The sequence below is a fragment of the Perca fluviatilis genome, chromosome 18 (assembly GCF_010015445.1).
Source record: "Perca fluviatilis chromosome 18, GENO_Pfluv_1.0, whole genome shotgun sequence".
NCBI lineage: Eukaryota > Metazoa > Chordata > Actinopteri > Perciformes > Percidae > Perca > Perca fluviatilis.
Genome location: NC_053129.1, coordinates 14,492,005 through 14,507,656, shown reverse-complemented (window position 1 = coordinate 14,507,656; position 15,652 = coordinate 14,492,005). Strand labels below are relative to the sequence as shown.

At 40.8% G+C, this 15,652-nt stretch overlaps 2 protein-coding genes across 5 annotated transcripts in view; both read right to left on the bottom strand.

Moving 5' to 3' along the window:
* Window positions 1-7,136: 7,136 nt before the first annotated feature.
* On the bottom strand, window positions 7,137-12,888 carry yy1b (YY1 transcription factor b). Of its 2 annotated transcripts, none has more exons than XM_039782354.1 (5): window positions 12,132-12,888; window positions 10,702-10,864; window positions 10,041-10,101; window positions 9,386-9,544; window positions 7,137-8,254 (listed from the first exon to the last, which is right to left on the bottom strand). In XM_039782354.1, the coding sequence occupies exons 1-5, from the start codon at window positions 12,718-12,720 to the stop codon at window positions 8,072-8,074; spliced, it is 1,155 nt and encodes a 384-aa protein (XP_039638288.1). In that variant the 5' UTR covers window positions 12,721-12,888; the 3' UTR covers window positions 7,137-8,071. The 2 variants fall into 2 exon arrangements, with proteins under 2 accessions (XP_039638288.1, XP_039638289.1); XM_039782355.1 differs by having other exon boundaries at window positions 10,702-10,852; window positions 12,132-12,887.
* Window positions 12,889-14,036: 1,148 nt separating this feature from the next.
* evlb (Enah/Vasp-like b) overlaps window positions 14,037-15,652 on the bottom strand; it is a 51,428-nt gene continuing 49,812 nt past the window's right edge. For all 3 annotated transcript variants that reach the window (XM_039782583.1, XM_039782582.1, XM_039782581.1), the window contains exon 13: window positions 14,037-15,403. In XM_039782583.1, the coding sequence (XP_039638517.1) occupies window positions 15,366-15,403 (38 nt within the window). In that variant the 3' untranslated portion in view covers window positions 14,037-15,365. The remainder of the gene's footprint in view (window positions 15,404-15,652) is intronic.

Below are 15,652 nucleotides of genomic sequence, written 5' to 3'. Positions count from 1 at the left end.
CGAGTCCCTTTACGGAGCTCTTAAACCAATATGGTCTCCCATGGCACTATTGCCTACTTTTAATGTCAATCATGATGTGGGGAAAATCACATTGGGGCACTGATGAGTCCAATTTGTGGTCAATTGTCTTATTTAAAGTGATCATTTTGGCCTATTTTAACAAACTGAAGAGCCTGTTCAAATCACAGAGAGGGGTTATACAGAGGCTTCAATCAGTAGAAGACTGCAGCCCTTCAACAAGTGTGTTAGCAACTTTTGCTCGCAATGCTGCAACTCAGTGTTTCATTATCTCTGCGCAGCAGGCAGTCTTAGTCAGAGACACACACATGAGACATTGTTCCCCTGGCAAGCATTATCCCTGGGAGTACATGTAGAGAGAGCCTGGGGCCAGATAGACCAAAACACCACTGAGATCCCTCTCAGGGGAGCACACAGAAGGAGGAGGTGGCACAGTGTAAAATATGCACAGGCAATTCCAAAGGGTATGCATTATTGAGAGGAGTAAATGGGTCCAGGATGAACATCATGGCTCATTAATAGTGAATGTGATTACTGTTTCTGGGAAAACAGCAGTCTGGGCAAGAGGGGAGCTAATTGAAATGGTCAAATCTAAACTAAAGACTTCCTTGTTTACTCAGCACTAACTGTTACTGTCTAGTCAAACTCATGATTGAACCCGATAACTAACGCTGCCAAGTATTATGTTACGATGTTAATTGCTCGCACTGACAACTACTTCACTTGCACCTGACTATGCAGATGCCAGGGGTTCAGAGAATGGATGGAGTCATTCATTTTTTATGACCTCAGCTTTTGAGTCAACTGTGCTTCAATTACCAACAGGATTTTGACAAAGCTAGCCGAGACAGAAAATGAGTGAGCATTTTGGAAATCCCATTAGAAAGTAGAGGAGTGGGCTGAGAGAAGGTCACTCAGCAGGGGTGCTGACTGAGTGACTTCCACTGTTTGACACGCAGACTTACTAAGTGTCAAGTCATCCCGCAGCACAGACACCAGATTTGGTTTGACGTGAACCCAGATTATTGGGTTGCCCCCCCGCCCCCCCGAGGGGTTCCCATGCTGAACGAACAGATGCTTTCTCCTCTTCCTCTCCTCTCCTGCCGCCTCCCCTCCTTCAGTCACAGGGTGATGGACGACAAAGACACTGGCTGCAGTTTACACCAGACATACCAGGCACCATCAGGAACCATTTTATGCCCATTTGCCTGATAGCTGCTATCGCTTATAAAAGTGATTTGCTCTCTGTCTCTGCGCTAAGCACCCCCAATGATGGATTTATCATTGATTTGCCGGTGTCAGAGACAACTAAGAGAACAGTGCCGCAACCAAGCACATGTGCCAGGCAGTCAGCTCACAACTATCTATCAGCTGCTGGTGAAGGGGGGACAGTTTAAGCCTCTTTAAGGCTCCCATTCACAGTGACTTACTAAAAGTGCTTATGCTAATCTTGTTATCGCTCATTCTAGTAATGGAAGACAGGAGGCTGTTGGGAGGTCGTAGGCCACATTTGTTTGCTCACCCATCTCAGAAGCACCACGTGCTCCCAAACTATTACTGCATGCATGCCTGCATTTCACTTGCCCACTGCTGAATAAATACACACACACACACACACACACACACACACACACACACACACACACACACACACACACACACACACACACACACACACACACACACACACACACACACACACACACACACACACACACACACACACACACACAATAACACACACACACACAACAATGAGGGCTGTCAAAACCACAAATATCTTTTGATCTAACCGTGACCACGTTTGTGTTGTAGAACCTGCAGGCGGATCACATCTCCACGCGGCCTTACAGTCAGTGATTTGAAATGTAGATGCAATGGCTATGCTCTTTTGAAGAGAGTTCACATTTAGTGACCGGATGGAGCGAAGCGGGGACGTGATGAGGATCCTTAAATGAGGCATTAATCAAATAAAGGTCGATTTGTGACTGACGTCTGGAGGCTGATGGGGGAGAGACTGAGGCACACGGGGGGAGAGAGTGGAAGAGAGAGACACTGGTGTAGGCTACAGAGAGAGAGACAGGGCAGAACAGTTACAGTCAGTGCCGTTTGGACATCTACTACAAAAACACAAAGTAAACTCAGTTATTTAGCACTGAACAGGCAATACCTAAATGCAATGTGAGTGATTACAACCTGGCCATTGACACTGGTGGACAGAGACAAACCTGGCAACCCAGAGAAGAGAGACCAAAAACAAAAAGTAGAGACTAAGCAGCACGTAATGCTACACTGCAGTCTGTATAAAGACAGAAGGAGCAAACTCAAAAAAAACCTCAGCTTCCAAGAACTCGACACACTCTCAGACTTCAAAGCACCCTCATTATAATATACCATGTTGTAGGGCTGCAACTATTCATTATTTTCATTAGTGATAATGCTGATAATGGTGGAGGAAGTTCTCAAAGCCTTTACTGAAGTAAAAGTAGAAATACAACAATGTTAAAGTGCTCCATTACAAGTAAAAGTCGTGCATTTAAAATTATACTAATGTAAAGGTAAGCAGCAAAATATACTTATGTATATAAATTATGTACTTGTTCTGCAGAAAAATGGCCCACGTGACTGATTAATTCTTATATATAACATAATCAGATTGTGAACACTAATGCATTAATAAGCACCATTTTACTTTAGTTAGTAATTAGCTAGTAGTTTAGTCCAGTGGTTTCCAACATAGGGGCCACAGGACATATAGAATAGAAGAAAACAAAATGTGCATTAATATGTTTAGACTTTTCTGTAATCTGTGCTTGTTTTTGTGAAATACAAGATGAATTGAAGTCTTTTGGACCCTTTACGGTTATTCAAATGAAACCATCCGAGAAACGTGACAAGGAGCCCCAAATAGACACTGCTTATTGTAACTACTGGTTCAACTTTGACAATATTGTATTTCATAAGTCAATCATATGTATTTTTTTACGTAAACTCTCAGCTGATTTACATTTGTCAGATAAATATAGTGGAGTAACGGTACATTGGAGTCGAAGTATAACGTAGCATAAAATAGATATACTCAAGTAAAGTACAAGTAGCTCAAAATTGTACTTAGGTACAGTACTTGTAGAGTAAATGCCCTTTTTTATTTACTTTCCATCACTGAAATCAGTTAATCATTTAGTATTATTATATTAGGTGTCAGACAATAGTGAAAATGCCTATCAAAGTTTCTCAGATATTCATATATCATATTTATAATGATATAAAACCTCCCATTTGAGAACCAACACTTCAAACAATCAATGACTATATGGTGTTTACAGTGTATATTGTATGTAATGTTGTGATGTGCAAACAATTTGTTGTCTTTTTTACATTCTGAATGATCATACTTTCAACCTTGTACAACCTACTTTGACAACAGTGCAGTTAACTATGGCCATGCCAGTGAAGCAAATCTGAGTTTTCACAGACAGAGAGAGGAGGAGAGAGGAAAGATAGAGGACACAGGTGTACACAGATAGAGAGGCAGAGAAAAGAGAGAAAGCCAGTCTATATATAGATAGAGACGGAGAGAAACAGAGCTGATAAGGGGACCAGAGGTGAAAAAGAGGGAGATGAATTGCAACCTATACTGTGCTTTGGTGTGACAATTCGGCCAACAAACACAAAAAAAAACCCAAAAACTGTCTAGACATTTGAAGCATTCAAAGTCAGCCTTCAGATGTAAAACGAGTGTTGTACACGGGTTAAAAATCTGCTGTAGCGATGCTGACAGGGTGGAGGAGCGAAGTGCTCTACGTCTGCAGTCCTGGTATTCAGGGGCTATCTCAGCCTCTCTCTCACTCTCTCCTCTGTTACCTTGGCAACATATTTTCTGCATGGAAATAGCATCTCTTGCTGTGCCCGCCGCAGAAAAAAAAAGGGACTTTAAGAGATTTAAACGTGCCTAGAACAGATTTAAGTTACAGAACTACAGACTGGATGGAATTGAGTTATAGTGTCCTGCATGCCTTAGCATCAAATTGGCTGTGTGATGGAGCAATGGAGGAGTTAAGCATAATAGTCATGCTTTTACTATACGTAACCAAGGATGCAGTCGAAGATGTATCTACATAGATGTTTATTCGTACAACACTGTATTTGCAGAATAGAGCTGATTCTGTCTTACATAATATGAAGATAGCTTTTACAGTTCCCTGTTTACACTGGTGGTTGCTTGCCTTAGGATTTATTTACATCTAGCAGCGCACACGCAAGAGAAAAACCCTTGCAGAAGTTATTAAAAAATGTAAAATGAATAATAAACCACAAAGGGCTGAGGGTTAATCTGTGAGGATTTCCTGATTTAGTCTCCTCTCACAGATGAAGGGGTTTAGTGCAGCTGTAAGAACTGCTGGTATCTCACTGCTGAGGCTGCCTGCTATGCTTCAGCGTGATACACCTTTGTTTGCTTGCTGCCAGTGAAACCGAGCGAGAGAGAGACAAACTAATGAAAGAAAATCCAGGCATTGAGATGGTAGGTGAGATCACACTTGGCTGCGAATAAGCTCCGATTTGACCAAAGCAGAGAGCGTAAGAGACAAAGGGAATAACATCCAGGTAAACATGCAGCACAGAATTAAATTTAAAAAAAAAACACACAAAAGTGCCTTGACTCCTGGGAGAGAGAAGCCATAATGAAATAAGCATCTGAAAGAGAGCAGGTGTTGCAGGCTTGAAAGACTTCAGCTGCATAACAAGTAGCACATTCACTCTCCCCTGCCTTTGTCAATCAAAACAACCAATCCTGTGAATAAATGCTCCCTTAGAAGAAAAAAAAAGACAGACACCCCCAAGTGGAATCATGCCTGAATCACCCTTCTCTCTCTCTCACACACACACACACACACACACACACACACACACACACACACACACACACACAACAACACACACACACACACACACACACACACAACACACACACACACACACACACACACACGTCTAGTCTCAGGTAGAGGAAAAGTGTACCTGGTTCTGAATTTTAAGGAGCAGGTCTGAGCTGTTTGAGTCTAAAAAAGCCAATGAGAACATCAAAATCAATTTATTTTTTAATTTATTTCCCTATCATAAAAAAAACTAACCAACAACAGCTCCCTTTTCTCTTCCTCTTGGATCATTTACGTGACAGAAAGCGAGTATAGTTTTTTAAAAGAAAAGGCTCATCAGAGACCTCCTCAAACACACAGAGGCTCAATGACCTGGTCTGGAGCATAGACTGTTAATGGTCTGGAGTCTGCAGCGGGATGACCAGGATCAGGCCAAAGAGCAGGATCTTAGCAGGACGCTGAGGTAGACAGTTGTGCTAATCCTGCTGGTTGAGCAGAAAAAGGAACGGATTTAAGTGTAATTCACAAAAGTGCAAGTGGAGACCGGAAAAGGGGGGAAGGAAATTCCATTGAGCTGATGCAGCTTTTAGAAAATCTGTTATCCTGAGTCAAATATGAATATTTTTCTCTCAAAAATGCACTCTGGGAAGCCTGTGGTGTGTTTACTAACTGTATGAATTGAGACTCTAAAGGGTGAAGTGTGACAAAACAACACTTTTCAAAGATGTTCCCTTGGACTCCTGGAAACTGTAATGGGCATTTTAACAATTTGACTTTTCATAGACCAAACAATGAATTAATTACTTGAGAAAATTACTAATAGATTAATCATAATGAAAATAATTGGTAGTTGCGCCCCTAGAATGTTGTGATATTGCATGTTTTAGCACATTTAGTACAATGCTGTTGATCATTTCCCACAACATACAATTGTTTCAAGATTTTTTATGATAATGTTTATATTTTCCAATATCATTTGTGTGGTCATTGGTGTTTTATTGAACAGGCCTATGGGCACAGCTAGGGGCTACAGCCTCTGTGTGATATGACTACTAATACTTTGGGTCCTCTGAAAAACGAAGAAGCATAAAGAACAACAAAGACGCATCGTGACATCCACTGGTAGAAGTATCCAGATAAGTAAAGGTAGCAATGCCAAACTATAAAAACACTCCACTACAACTGATGCTCCTGCATTAAATCACGTATTTAAGTAAACATTTTAGCAAGTATTTAAAATAAAAGCACTTATTGTGCAGTAGCTGGCCTGCTGGACGTGGAGCTATATTCAATATTCTGGGAATATTATTCTATAACAATGGAGCTTATTTTATTACTGGATCTTTATTCTTTTAATGTAAAATTCTAATCTGCAAACTATTAACATCTGTCAAATAAATGTAAATGTATTTGCCTCAGAAATATAGGGGAGTAGAGGTAAACACAATGCACAAGTATCTCATAATTGTACTCATGCTTAAGTAAATTTACTTAGTTACTTTTCACCACTGATGGCATTTTAATGAACTTTGCATGCATGCAGGCCAAAGGGAAAAATCTATTTCAAATGATACAAACATCAAGAATAAATGGCGTGAAGAGGCTCTGTCAGCATCTTGCAAGTTCCTGTTTGGCAGAGGACTGAACGTTCCCAAAGCAGCTTTTGATCTGCATACGTGACTGCTGCAATGCAATGTTACGAAAGGCTTCCACATATAGGAAAAATCACATTCAAAACACTACAGTCTGCTTTGGAATTAAAGTTTTTTGTTTGTTTTTTTTCATTATTGATTAATCTGACAATTGTTGTCTCCCTTAATTGATGGTGTTCTTCATAAAAAAATAAAGAAAAACACCCATTATAATTTCCAAAATCCCAAAGGGATGTCTTCAAATTTCTCATTGTATCCAGCCATCAGTCCAAAACCAAAAGATATTCAGTTTACTATCATACATAACAAGGAAAAGCAGCATTTGTGAAGCTGGAACTAGAGAATGTTTGCCGGTTTTGCTTGATAACGGACTTCTGATTGTCACGTTTGCTGATTACCTTTCTTTGATTGACTAATTGATCAACTTATTGTTGCAGATAAATCATGTAAATACAATTGTATTAAAAGGGGTAAAATGTGCCAAAACACTTGTATGATGATTTCAAATGCAATCTAAAGTTTAGTGCAGAATTGATAATAAAGATGATGTTTAGTTACCACTAATATAGACTGTATAGACAAACTTGTGTATATTTCGACAGGGTTGAATGAGCCATTTTATTGTGGGCAGTTGAGATACATGGGTGTAAATATCAACAAAGGAAGTTAATGGTTGACGTCTGTACATTACATTCTGACAAAGTAAGTGATGGTCTCGCAGTCAATTCAGTGTACGCTCCAGATGCTTCAACTGAGACACGCTGTGACCAAGTTTATATTACTCATTCGTTTGTGTAAAGACAGTTCATAGAAAATATAAAGCAACTCATGACTAAAAGTTTCATTGGTTAACACTTTAAATCACACCTCTATCTATGTCTACGTAATTTCAATACAGCCATACAATACAAGTATACACGGTTATTTTGTGGTTAGAGAAAAATACAACTGAAGAGGGTATGGAAATACAAACATACAGCTGTTTTTAAACTTCTCATACAAGTGAAACGGGTCACACCAGGCCGAGGGGGGGGGCTATTTGTATCATAGGTACGATCTCATAATGCAGGTGGGGGAAAAAAATAATAATCACATTTTACTGAACATAGCCTGAGACAAGTGTACAATATGCACACTCAATGAAAATGAGAGCTATGTGAGAAAATAAAAATACTAATAGATTGCTGCTTCTCTCCTCACTCTGGTAAAAATAAGTCTCTGATGTTTGTCCATGAGTTCCATCTTCTGGCAGCTCAGTGCCACTGGAGAAACAAAGGGACTGTGTAGGCCGGGGGATTTGGGGACTAGTCACTGTGTTCCTGATCCAATATGACAGCAGAAGGAAGGGGACACAGGAAAACTAGCTGAATTTCAGTGTTTTTAAGTCTTTTAATCTGTCAGATTGTTTTCATATAAATCAATAAGTCTTAAGCGTTTCATTCCGTCCTCAAAAGAGGTTTCGTGTGTGCCGCCAGGATGCTCTTTTTTTTCCGTCTGTGTGGCTTGACGCTGGTGGATGGGTTCTCATTGGTTATTTTTGGCTTTGGCGTGTGTGAGAATGTGAGACTTTAGGTTGGTTGACTGCGCAAACTTCTTGTTGCAACCGTCGAAAGGGCAGACGTAGGGTCGGTCTCCAGTGTGGATCCGCACATGTGTGCGCAGGTTGAAGTCCAGAGAAAACCTTTTCCCGCAACCTTCAAATGTACACTAAAAAAAAAAAAAAAAAACATGAGGAGCAAAGGAGTCAGTTTTGCCGCTGATCAGACAGTATGTGACATCATGTTTTAATTATTATTATTATTATTATTATTATTGACTATTCGTTACACCCCCCCACCCCCCAAACTGCAATTGTCCAATCACAGCTTAGCAACGACGAGCCCTTCAAGCTTTAGATTTCCCCACAGGTTGAAGCGGTGTGCATAAGTCTATAGTAACAGCAACACTGCATTTTAAGAGCAAAGAGGGTGGTGTTTTTTATTAACCTTCACAAATTCCAAAAGACACATGCGCAAAAGTGTAAGGAATGGACCGGGATTTACATGTTCTATGCAAAAATAGGAGCCTGATTCACAATTAGCATATCAACCGTGTAGTATCTCCCCACTATGTGAAAGTTGGTCTTTGATGCTATCAGAGTTCAGCCAACTCTGTCCTGCTCTTTACTGGATTTGAGTAAAGTTTCCACTTCAGCAACAAATGTTACCTAAAATAATGTTAAGTTTTCCAAACACACGTTTGCACACACTGACTGGTAATACAAACAATAAAACTAAGCAGCCAAACGGGGTAATGTTAGGACAAAAGAATGTGAGTGACCTTACATTTTTCCTTATCATACTACTATTAACATCTAGCTCTACAAGCAAACAATACTGTTTTCGCTTTCCGTCAGTGTGAGAGATGCAGACCTTTCGCCAGCTTTAGTTTCAATCTTTGAGGACCATATTGTGTATGCAGCTATCAAATACATAATGCATATTATTTTCCATTTTAAGTTACGAGTGAGATGGAAAAATAAAAATGTTTTCAACCAACCCACGAAGCTAACGTTAGCTTTATTAGACAGCTAGCTAGCTACAGCGGTTACTGTAACCTCTGCTAGCCACAGTTGTCATTCCAGGGGGCAAAATTGACGGTTGTCGGCTAACAAGGAAATGCCTCGTTTATCCTACCTCTGTGTGAAATGAAGAAACCATGGTTTCAAAAATGACTAAAAATACAGATGGTTAATCGGCCGACATTGTAAACTGCACATGCGCAAGAACAGAAAGCCTGACAGGTGGAGCAAATGACTAAATGAAAAAGACGAAGTGTGAAGTTAGTTCTGATGCCAACCTGGAAGGGTTTCTCCCCTGTGTGAACAAGTTGGTGACGTTTGAGTTTGGAGCTCTCGACAAATGCCTTGCCGCACTCGGCGCAGACGTGCACGCGGGGTCCGTGGGTGTGGAGGTGCTTCCTCATGGCCGAGTTATCCCTGAACATCTTTGTGCAGCCCTGGGGGCAAAAACAGTGCAGCGCAGAGTTGACAAACAGCACAGACAAGCAAATAGTGTAGCAGACTTGTAAACTCGGAAGTGGTGCACCAAAATAGTTTTTCGTTTTCTTGTATGTAAATGTCAAGTGTCCCCAGCATTTTGTTTAGTTTCCTTTAATCAAATTTAAAGCCTGCAAAGTGGAGCTGTATCTATTCTTCCCTGAAAACTGAATGTATTGTTAACAGCTTCACACTCCAATGGCAGAGTGCTCATACAGCAAATAACCTTACATTAGCTAAACACGTAGAGTTCAGATAAGGCTTGATTGTTCTTGTAAGTACATGAAAATCAATACACTTGAGTGCTTTCTTCACTTTTTAATAACCTTTACAGAAATGTTCAATTACCCAGAAAGCAACAACGTAAGACTATCAAACCGAGACTATTAAACAGGAACAACGAACTCTATTATAGCAAAGTAGTGGCATGGTTCATGTGGGGACAACGTCACTCACTTTATGAGGGCAAGCTATCGTCCGCGGAGCATCGTCCTCTTTGACTTTCCTGGGCTTCATCCTGATTTAGAAGGAAAAAAAAGGCATGGTTTAGGGTTTAAACAAACAAAAACAGACATGTCGCAAAGCAAAAGCACCCATGTTAACGTCTAGTCTAGTTGTAATGTTGATTTGATTTAGTAAATCAATAACCAGCGTCAGTAAGAGGTCGTCTGTTACAGCGTAAACATCTTCACTTGACATTTCCCCTCTGGATGGAACAGGTTTACAAAAAAAGCACTCAGCAAAAAGATTCGGTGATGTTATTATGGTGAATAATTACATAATACCCACTCACTATGGCCATTCACTGATCTCACCATGAAATAAGCCGGTTTTAGCTGACATTTTATAGGCTATATAACCAAAATTCCAATCAAAATCTGTAAACAAAACATTTAATATGCATTATTTTTGCCTGACTCAAGTGAAACAGAATATCTTATGATTGTGTAGAGGGAGAGAGCAATGTTTATCTCATCTTATATTTATTTATATCGCTACCCAGGCGCCCATCTTTTCTGCATATTTATCAGAGTTGTACACAGTTTGTATTTTCTCGGGAAACAGGTGTACATTTGGGAACAAACGATGCAGAGACAACACACAAACACACACTCACCTGGCAAACTCGGCCAGCTGTTTGGGGTCTGAGAGGTCGATGCCCGGGATACCACCAGGGGGCAGCTTTTTCCCTGTCATGTACTCGGAGTAGTCTGGAGGAGAGTTCTCCCCGACGATCTGCTCCTCCACCACTGACTCATGGTCAATGTCTTTATTGTCATCTAGGAACACATTACAGAGACTGAACCGATAACACATTGGTGTTTCCCTAGCAACAAGCCTGAGGGAGGGCATAAACATCTGCAGCTGCCTTGGCCCTTAAGGTTATATCAGGAGTCACATTATTGTTGCATAATTACTTTGGCATTACATTAATAAAATAATGACCTATTTCCACGTTATTAACTTACTCCCTACTACTCGTAATGTTGCACGTTATTAAAATGTAAATACCAAACAATAAACATTTAGCCTACCTAATTCGATGCTAATGATATAAGTGAGATAAGACAACTAAACATGACAAACGTGCAGAGTAAAACAAAACAAAAGAAAGAAAAAAGTTCTACAACTAATGAAGGAAAAATATTTAAGAAATAAAAATGTCCACTTCAGTTTTACAATTTAAAGTACGAAAAAAAAAAAATTAAGACGTGCATGTGTAAAAACAAGAAGCTAAACTACTTAATCCTATTTTAAACCAACCAGCAGAGTGCACTAGCTCCAGATAGCTGCTGTGGCCTCTCAAAAACAAAATGAACAGGTCGATTATCAGGAAGGAATACATCAACCACTCACTTCGCTTTGAAATAAAATTGGCAATCTCAGGAATAGCTCTTGGTTGCCTTATAGGAGCCCTCTCTCAGTTATGATGGATTAACACCTGGTCAACATTACATTGCACGCAGTACCATCACTCTGCACAGAGGCAGTAGTTGCCCGATGCAGACGCAAAGCTGTCTAGTGAGCCAACGTTACCACCAACAGCAACAACCAAAGCTAACTGCTAAACTATTTACTGATTAAATTGTACCTGCCTTACAATTTCACGCATATTAAACTTTCACAGACTTTACATAATCCTCCGGCGCTACACCCGCTGCAGTTGAGCAGCATGTGCGCCACAGTTTTGCGGCCTGCACATATCCAAAACCCAGCTGTCTATATCTTCCCCCTAGCACCGCCGCCATCTCTGCCTGCCCGCGACTATCGCCATTTTTTCGAGGCCGCCGCCATACTTACTAGTCTCGGGGAATATGGCGGCGCCCAGCAACACCTAAACATGGCCTCCCTTCAAAACAAAAACATTTCGATATGATACAGTAGGGTTTTGCATCGAAAACTTGCATTATTTGTCGTTTTTCACGGCGGTGCGACGTACCACTCCAGGAACTAGTCTGGTGCAGCAGGACAACGCCCTGGCAATGAGGCCTCATGCAGCAGCTAACAACGGAGCGGACAGACACAGCTGGGCTAACGTTTACTTACCCGATGCCCACATTGTAACAGAAAATTCCCCCTCCAGTGTCTTTATTTGCACCTGCTTCTGTTCCCATTTTCTTCCGCCAGCCTCCGCACCGCTTAAATAGCTCTTTTTGCCCGCTTTCTTGCCACCAGTGCCGCCTCCCCGTTTCATCCGACCTACTGAGCTTTTCCCAGCCACAGTCACCAAAGTCTGTTCGATGTACTCGTCCTCCACCCCCGGAGTCGGTACCGGGATGAGGATCTGGTCCTCGAACCCGCTCCCGCCGTCTGTGTGCAGGTCCGAGTCATCTCCACCGACCACCTCCTCCCGGGTCTGTACCAGGATCACCTCCTGGTGGTGGTGGTGGTGGTGATGGTGGTGGTGGTGGATCGAGTTGGGGTCGTCAGAGACCAGCGGCTGGAGCGCGATCATGGGCTGCCCATCTTCGTCGTCGTCGTCTTCGTCGTCTTCATCGTCGTCATCCCCGCCGACCACCGTGGTCTCGATAGTCTCCACTGGTATCGTTTCCACCTCTATCTCGTGGAGCTCCACGATTTCGGCCGGCATCTCCGAGCCGTCTGCCTCAATGTACAGCGTATCTCCGGATGCCATGTTGAAGTCCGCCAGCTTGCTTGTCTCATTCACGCCGTGTTGTACTCCTTTTTTGACCTCACAAACACACTCACACACCCCCCAGCTTTGCTCCTGCCTCTGTCTGTTCTCCCTCTTCTTCGATAACAACTCTCTGCACTCCGTCCCAAGGCAGTTCTCGTTGCCACTATGCTCTCCAATACCGAAATATCGCGAGAGTTTGGTGAACCCAGCGATAACGTGATAACTGTGCTGCCAGTGGTTTGCCAAACTTTGTTGAGGTTTTCAAAAGCCCTCATCTGAACACATATTTTGGATACATATGATTTAACAAGTAAATTACATAATAAGGTCAATGGAGTGAACATAAGATCTAATTGTTATACCGGTATTTTAAGAATTAAAGCTGTAACTATTATTTAACTTCACTTGTTGTAGAATTAATCAAATCATAATTGTGTCTAATATGCCCAAAATAGCAAATGTCCACCACAAGTAACCAGATCCAAAAATTATGTGATATGTTGCTTTTTCAACTTGAATGGGATGAAATGGGAAAGCAAGCTCTATACGCCTATCAAGCCAACATTGGTAATTTTTAACACCACTTTTATGATTATGATATTAGTTGTATTGGTTATACTTTTTTGGTTGTACTTTTTTGATAGTCCAGCCCTGGGTATCATGCTCTGCCTTTGAGAAAATGAAAGCTCAGATGGGCCGATCTGGAATCTTGCTCCTTATGAGGTCATAAGGAGCAAGGTTACCTCCCCTTTCTCTGCTATGCCCGCCCAGAGAATTTGGCCCACCCATGAGAGAGAGACATCATGGCTTGCAAACAAGCAAAGTGGCAGTTGGTCAAGGCCACACTCCCCACCCTCCACCTTGCTTCCCTTCTCTCCTCTCCTCTCCAATAGCTACAGACACAGAAATGGCACATAATGTAAGCTCATTGTGGGACTGGCTCTAGTGGCTGTAATTCTGCACCAAGGCTGAATTTCGGGAAAGAGACTTCAGATACAGTATTAGGGGACTACTGAGGCCTATATAAAAGCATCCAAAGAGCACCATGTCATGGGACCTTTAAAACAAAGAAAAGATTATCAGTTCTGTGACCTGTGACCTCAACTATTCACATGTAAAGCTGTGAAAATGATTACCTAGTGAGAACTCAACCTTCATGTCTCAACCAGTTATATCCAGTGCATGGAAGCAACACAGTATTTAGGTGGCTAATATGCTGTAGCTTTAAAATTATGTTGTTTTCGTTAAATTATACCTTACAACAAGTGGCTGCAGCAAATAGGGCCTAAAAGGAACACACCACACTCCTATGGTTGAATCTATAAATTGGTGTTAATTAATTCCATTTTATAACAAACACGTTTATGAATACAAGGTAAATAAACAAATGATTACATAAAAGAACTGTCCTACATTCATTGATTATCTGAGGTTATCTTGGAATATATTTAGCAAATGTATTTCCAACACAATAGGGTTGCACAGAAAAAGCTCAGATGTTTCACACTTCTCTGTGCTGCACCAGCTGTAATTTATAGCACTTATTCAATAAGCACATGTTTTTGTGTTAAAAATGATTTGAGACAAAATCACAAGACAGGCATCAAAATAGCACCCAAACAAACACAAAAGGAAAGAGACAGCCTCATTTATCCAAATCATTGTTCACAGTTTTATTTTAATTCATTTTAAACTTAGTGCGGCTCTTTTTTTGTTGTCAAACCAGGAAGCACTTCCTCATAAAAGGAGAGAATAAAATGAACAATACTTCACCATATCCTTGCAGCCAATAAACATTTTATTAACAACATGATCACAAATACTCTGGTGTATTATTTTTTTTCTTTTTTGTTTACAAGATTGCAATATCCAAAGAAGTTTATTTCACCCTCGTTTTCAGGTCAGCGCCTGTTTTTTTTTTCTCAGCTGTGTTGGAGAAAAGGATAAAAAACCTTTAAAAAAAATGTTCCAGGTTAGATGATGAGCATTTTGTTTGGATGTGCTTGCAACTGTATGTAAAACAAAAACAAATGAAAACAAACAATATAAAATACAAAAGGCTGACATAAACTGATGTGCAATTATAATTACCAACATTATCATTACTATCATATTCTCATGATCATTTTCCTCATTATTACCATTGTACTCACTACACTACTACAACTTGTATCAACATTACATTGACAATCGTAAAAATGATAGTAACAATAATGAAAATGATAGTAATAATAGCCTTATAATAATAATACAAAATTTAAAACAAACTTGTGAAAAACGCAAAACAAACAAAGTCATTGGAATTTTATCCATTCTCCTTCAGGCGGAGGACAGAGGGGCAAACTGGGCAAACAAACAGACAGAAAATGTAAGGAAATCAGAGGAATCAGTGCAAGAGTGTGCCCCATTCACGTCCAGACAAACAAACCGAATGTTACACAGACATGTGTGAGGTGTTACAGCAACGTTGCAGCGATGCTTCAACACGACAGCTGAACAGGATGAGTAGATGTCACAGTTTGGGCCTTCATTCCTGACTTCTCTTACTCCTCCTCTTCCTCCCTCCTGCTCAGGGCCACAGCAGCTGCTGCATGGGCAATGGTTCAAAAAGGTGGTTCATGTCGGGGAGTGGCTCTGAAAGATTATGTCGTGCTAATTCGACTGAGTTCATGTCTAATGGCTGTAGGCAAAGGAGAGAAAACATAGGAACAACGTTAGGTTGATAATACCCTGTTAACAACCCTCACAGCGCTATACTCTGTCTCTATTGTCCTTAGTGGGTAAAGGGGCACTCCCCTGATTTTACATATACTGTATGAGGTTCAGTTTAGTTATCACGAGCAGAACTACACATCCTGTGAAAACAGTTATATAATGTCTTCTGTAGTTTTGGAGAGACATTTCCAAAGTTTAAAAACAATACTCTGAT

Bases quoted from the DNA above. Each gene is read 5' to 3' on its own strand.
- yy1b (XM_039782354.1), bottom strand. From the start codon at position 12,720: ATGGCATCCGGAGATACGCTGTACATTGAGGCAGACGGCTCGGAGATG. The intron at 10,865-12,131 runs GTAAGTAAACGT...ATGTGTTCCTAG, and splicing joins TGTTACAATGTGGGCATCGG to ATGACAATAAAGACATTGAC. The intron at 9,545-10,040 runs GTGAGTGACGTT...TTTTGCCCCCAG, and splicing joins CGATAGCTTGCCCTCATAAA to GGCTGCACAAAGATGTTCAG.